Source organism: Strongylocentrotus purpuratus, unplaced genomic scaffold (genome assembly GCF_000002235.5).
Source record: "Strongylocentrotus purpuratus isolate Spur 01 unplaced genomic scaffold, Spur_5.0 spur5_scaffold_12, whole genome shotgun sequence".
NCBI lineage: Eukaryota > Metazoa > Echinodermata > Echinoidea > Camarodonta > Strongylocentrotidae > Strongylocentrotus > Strongylocentrotus purpuratus.
In genome coordinates, this window is record NW_022145597.1 from 23,366,706 (window position 1) to 23,373,131 (window position 6,426).

General features: G+C 39.6%; 1 protein-coding gene across 1 annotated transcript; it reads left to right on the plus strand.

The window, feature by feature from the left end:
- Positions 1–1,156: 1,156 nt before the first annotated feature.
- Positions 1,157–5,370, plus strand: LOC589243 (testis-specific serine/threonine-protein kinase 3). Its single transcript, XM_011680017.2, has 3 exons — positions 1,157–1,373; positions 2,973–3,028; positions 3,669–5,370. Exon 3 carries the CDS (start codon positions 3,742–3,744, stop codon positions 4,651–4,653), a length of 912 nt encoding a protein of 303 aa, XP_011678319.2. The 5' UTR covers positions 1,157–1,373; positions 2,973–3,028; positions 3,669–3,741; the 3' UTR covers positions 4,654–5,370.
- Positions 5,371–6,426: the final 1,056 nt, after the last annotated feature.

The following is a 6,426-nucleotide window of genomic DNA, read 5'->3' on the forward strand; positions in this document are numbered from 1 at the left end:
AAGAAGAAAAAGAAGAGGAGGATGAAAAAGATGATGAAGTGGCCTTGCAAATTAAAATGCGCAGAGCGTAGTACATTATGCGCCCAAAAGTATTGAGCGCGCGCTACTATAATACCTTATGGATAAATCCTCGATGAGATATCACCGTTTTATTTTTTTTCTCAAATCACTGACGGAAAGGAGAGCAGCCTTAAACTATTAAATCGCCTTGTAAGTACGAATTGTTTGATTATATTATAATGAAAGTTGATAGATTTTATGCAGGCAACGCTATCTTAAATGCGTCAGTTTATCGTTATGTGATGGGGGGGGGGGGGGGGGGGGGGGAGGAGGGCTGGGCAAGGGGCTGGGTGTCCGGACAATTAACAAACATAAGACTTCTCATTTAACAGAAAGTACGTTTCAAATAGCAACAATCAAATACCTATCAAATAGCAACAATCATTATGAAATATTGCTTTTAAACTTCCTCAAATCGCTGTTTTAAATCAACTGTCTGAAAACACAACCTGTCTGGACACACCATGTTTCGGTTTAAAGATCCTTACACGCTAGACTAGACTTAGATCTAGACCTAGACTATATCAGTTTTGGCAGGTTAAAACAAAAAAATCATGCTAGATCTAGGCTTTTTTACCTCTGCGCAGGCAACTTGAGTTTCCATTCTTGGATCTTGGATTCTTTTCCTCCTAAATACTCCGAAGAGTTTTGACTGGAGGGGGTGGAGGGTGGACGATTACATTTTGGAAAAAAAGTTCTTTTTTAACTGCATTTTTAAATGAGAGCGGGGAGGTTTGGTCGATGGTTGCTTGTTGTAGGTTGTTCCATTAAGACATTGCTTACAATCTAAATAAAACCAACTTCCAAAGCTCCATTAATAGCTCTTCCTCTGTTCTGAAAAAGATGTCAAAGGCCGTTAGAAAAAAGAGGATACCGGAGCTACTTCCCACACTGTTATGTTTTGTTTCCATGTTGACCTTAAACAAACCGTTAAGGTTTCCCAGCCAAAAGAACTGACTCTAACAATTAATTGTTATGCAGGTAGCGGATAAATATCCCGCCCTAAAATCTGAAACGCAAACAGTGTCGCCTCTTGGAGACGAAAATAATTGGTCGTTAGCACCAATTTGACGTCCATACAATGGCGGCTAATTGAGACGGTGCACTTCATATCAGGTCGTCGATGGGATCCAATGTAGACCGGAGTCGATCGGTTTCGAATGGATATCATTACTGAGTCATAATATGCCTGTTTATGCATTTATCCTTGAATAGACCTATAGAAGATATTTTGATGATTGGTTGTGAATTTTATAAATATAATTACTACCATGGTGTTTTGAAAGGGGGACAGTTAGTGAGTTACGAGTTTGGTAAGTTTTCAGTCATCATTTTTTTTTCATTTTTTAAATCCTTCCCCCTTCTTCCAATCTGAAGTCTGTATTTCGGGGCGTGTTGGCCACGGGCTGCTCAATATTTTGACTTGAGGGCCGGTAAGTTTATGGTCTGAGGGCCGTTTAATGTGAGATTGGCCGGTTAGTAACGAATTTCCCACCTCACTTTTTTCTGAGCTATAAAGGGTGACGATTTGAAATCACAAAAAGTTCGTGGACCTCTCTTAGAAACACATGTTCATTTTAGAAATGAGTTTTTAAAGATGAAGTTGAGTTCTGGTCATGCGATTGCATTGTGAAAGAAACGGTGTGGAACCGACCAGAAAAGGTTGATCATCTAGCATATAAGAATTTGTGTGTATTGCAAGGTTCTGGAATCATCAAAATGATAAGAAATATGGCCAAGTCTTGGTAAAGTTACAAACACTATGGGACTACACGAACACGTGGCGTAAAAAGCCGGCCCCCAATTTTTACGATGTTACATGCATATTTAGAATATGAAGGCATTTGAAGAGCCATGCTTTTCAGGGAACATGTCTTAACTGATGTTCTTTCACATTTGCATAATAAGAATGAGTAATGCTCACAAATTATTTTTCACCTCTTCCTAGAACTCAACCTTCTCTTTAATGAGATTTGACCGATTCGAAATTATCAATATTTTCAACAATTTTTGATGCATGAGACAGGCTTGTTTGTGTTCATTTTTCTTTCCCTGTTGTCTCGAAATTATTAAATATGTCTTTTTGTATGAATGTGTCTATCCATACCATGTAAATGCCACAAATTGCCATCTCCGAACGGACAACAAAGATGAACCTTATTTACCCTATAAAAATGGTTCCAGGATCACGCCTTCATTGGAATCTTAGCTCAGCGTCTTTTTTAAATACATTTCAAGTTCACTGTTGCTCGTTAAGTTGGAATAATGTTTCTTACTGTTTTCATGAAGTGATTGTGGCATTATTCTTGAAAGATAAATACCTAGAAACAGTATACTTTATCTATCAAGAATAAATATTGTCAAAATCATATTATGAAAAAGTAAGACAAAATTATTCCAACTTTATGGGCAAAAGTGTAGGTCATTCTGTAAACAGAAATTAATCGACGAACATGATCCACTTGATCTAGTCTACGCGGTGAACAATAATGAAACCTTCAATCTGCACGGAATATTGATTTATCGTCCCTTATCAAAAGCGCGCATTTTGTCAATACATGTCGGAACTTTTTTTTGGAGCTCAAATCGATTGCGATCTTGACTGCGGTTATCGATCATCGGTCATGACAAATCCGTCTGTTCCATTAAGTGTTTCGTTCAATTAAACTCATGTTAAGCTTGACTAGTGCATAACAGGAGAATGTTATTGTGATATCATGGGCACTCTGAGGAAGGCGTATCGAAGTGCACCGAGTGATATATTAATTTCATGTCGTTATCTCCTTTGACTTCGGACTTTGGATAATAGGCCTAATTATGTTTTATCAAAGCCGATCGACAGCTCATAGATATAATTTTTTGCCTTGTTAATAATACATAGTTTTGTGTTTCTCCCTTGGTCAAACACCCAGCCACACTGAATCTGATGGGACTTTTGTCTGTGGAGCCTTGTGTAGATCCTATAAAGGTAAGTCATCTCGGCCTTGATTTTGACCCTTTTTGTTAAATATGGTCCATGCATCGATGTGTTGTGTGGAACACAGACAAGTTCACGTTCTAATACTATCTCGAGGCCTTTGTTTCACGATCGTCACATTTCACAATAAAGAATGGGTATTATTCAAATCATCCTCGTTTTTCAAATCGCACGGCTAGATAGTGGACTTAATTGTTTCAGACCTTTCGAAGACCCATCCATTCTGTCACTCTGTACTTCAAGATGGTAATAAACTTACCAAACATATAAAACAGTGAAATTAACATAACTATTATCAAAAGAGTGATGATAATACATCATACAAGTATTTGATACGTTTATGGCGCTCCTATCCACCAGGTAAAAATTCCTCCAGGTGCCCCAATACTCCCAGCTCTCGCTGGACTACCGATTTCGGTTTCACATACCATATTTGACATTTATTCCTACCACTGGGAAATAGATTGTCTTGCCGAATGTCAATAGTGACGTGGAGGGGTTCGAACCCAGAAGTTTCCCACCTTTGACTGTGACACCCCTTTTTGACATCAACAAAATCTTCTCAAATAGTTGAGCTTTATTAAAAATCATGTTCAAATTGTTGTCTTCGTATTTTCTTATTCCTGAATAGATTTAACCTTTCGATGGAACTTTATGGGATGTGAAAAGAAAAGCGGGAAAACGACTGGATTTTGACCGATAATATGCAGGGCCGCTACGGTTATGTGTTGTCTGAACCCGTTGTTATCTTGGGGAAGGGCCGACAGTGTGTCGTGAAACTTGCAACGTCGACGCGTTACCAAACTCCGCGCAAAGTCGCCATCAAAATCAATTTGCCGTCACGGTCGTCTGCTCGGGAATCCGAGATACTCTTCAAACTCAACCATGAGAACGTCGTGGAGATCTTCGACTACTTCGTCTTCCAGGATCACTCGTATATCGTCCTCGCGCTGGCTGAAAACGGTGACATGCGGAACTTCGTCCGGCAACGGGGTCGCCTGGGCGAGGCTTTGGCGCTGAAGATGTGCGAACAGATTTTTGAGGGCGTGGCCTACCTGCACGATACCGCTTCTGTTGCGCACTGCGATTTGAAATGCGAGAATGTGCTCGTCGATGAGCGAGAGGATGTGAAGATTGCCGATTTTGGACTCGCGGTAGAAATCGCGGTTGGTTCGAATGGAACATCTCAACCACGCAGAACTTCAAATTCACGTAACCATGGTGACAGTCAGAATGGAGTTTCCGACTCTTGCTCTAGCAGGGCTGAAAGCATTTCGCCCATCCCGCAAGGAATCGCGTCGTTAGGCGGTTCTCCCGCGTACGCGGCTCCCGAGGTTTTGGACTCCCGCGTCACAGACTTACGCGCGGCCGATGTCTGGTCAGCCGGGGTCATCACATTCTTTATCCTCACCACCTACTTGCCATTCGGTTGCTATGGAAACAAGAACATTCGGGAAGCAATGAACAGACCTCTCCGCTGGCCGCGACCTCTAAAACAAGTTAAGAAATCGGATCGAACATTCGTGCAATCTGCGTTGGTTTTGAAGCCGAGTGAGCGACCTACTGCACGAGCTCTTCTTGAAAGACTTCAAAGAATGCAGCCCTCAACGTCATAACAACTCGCTTATTTAACAACAAAGTCAATATAGATATTATGTGGTACTGTGATAGTTGTCAATGATGGGGCTTCCTAGTTCAGAGAACAAGGGTTTTGCTAAGCAATTTTGAGTTGTCGGCGGGTGGGGGAGAATGTCTATTTTGTACTCTCTGCAAAATATAGACGAGCCCCTATCCTACATTTAATTTGTTAGGAAATTATTTATATTGGATTGTATGATTGGACAAATGCAGGTAGCATACTACTTTACCACCATGTTGTGAAGGGATCAAAACAACGAAACCCAACACATTTGTCTTTTAACACAATCGTAGTTCATGTACACATTTCCGTATGTTGCTAAAGATATATCACTTGATTATATTTTCATCATTATATTGTGCACATATTTTAATCTCAAAATGCTCGAAGAAAATGGTAAAGATTATATATTTTTTTCCCGTTTGACTTTTTGTGCACCTGCAGAAAAAATGACAACCTAAAGTGAAACCTAATCCATTGTATTAAATATCAGTGGCTATAAACCCCCTATAAACAAGTGGATGGAAATGAATGTTGTGATTATATTCCATTATATCAACTCAAACCAATTATAACATGCTCTGTAAATCTGTATTTTTAATGAATTTACTTTTTTCCGCAATGTTTTCCTTCTATGAGAATATCAATTTTGATTATTTTATTACAAATTTATACAGATTAAAAATTGAGCTTTTGTCTACCCTGACTTATACGATTGACTGTTGCTTTGGTCACTTTCATCTTTGATTTATTCTTTGGTTAGATAATTACAGAACCCATCAATTAGTCCTTCGCACACTGTACAATCCGAATGCATCCAAATTCAGATGGCTGGGCAGGGTTTCACAAACCCATAACAAGTGCAAGTTTAAGTTCAAGTTTACCGACATTCAATACATTTACATACCGGTATATTTTGATGGATTTTGGCAAACTTGTTCTATTATAGTTTTGTGAGACGCTGCTCCAGTTGCTTTGTCATTAAAAAGAGAGCAGTAACAGCGGTATCATTACATGTGGGAGTGTCGTGGGAGTGTCGTGGGAGTGTCGTGGTAGAGTGGTTTAGGGTACTTGACTGTAGATGCGAAAGTTGAGGGTTCGAATCCCGAGACGGCACTAATATCCTTTGGCAAGATATTAACCTATGCACTGCCACTTTCCACCACGGTGTTAAAATGGGAACCCGGTAGGATGCGACCGTCATTGTTGGTCAAACAGTTTTGAGCGTCAAGTAACACATGGCTGGAATGCTCCCCAGAGAGTGGATACAATGTGTGCACGGGCAAGCACTGAATCCAATGACTGGGGTAATAGTGTATCCGTAAAGCGCTTAGAGACGTCCGAGACGTATTAAGTGCTATATAAAAGCTGAATATTATTATGTAAATTCAGACATGTTTTTTACTCCATCTGCTTGAAGTTTGTGACAGTCATACAAAATAGTAAAATTAATAAAATAAGACCATAACTCAGAGATAATTGGTCTTTTCTTAGAAAGAAAGGGTCGATGCGCATTCGAATTTGATTGAAATGACAAAATAGAACCCGAATCAAGACAATTATCATACTTCTATTTTCACATCTCTCGACTGCACTTTCTTCCTTTGGAACACAGCTGTACCATAAAGGGTGATGTTACATATTCATATTTTTGTTTGCCGTCAAGGCTCATTCATATTTCTTGTTCTAAATATATGTTGCAACTTAGGAAGTAAACATGAAATGAGACAACCAAATTTTGACACTAGAC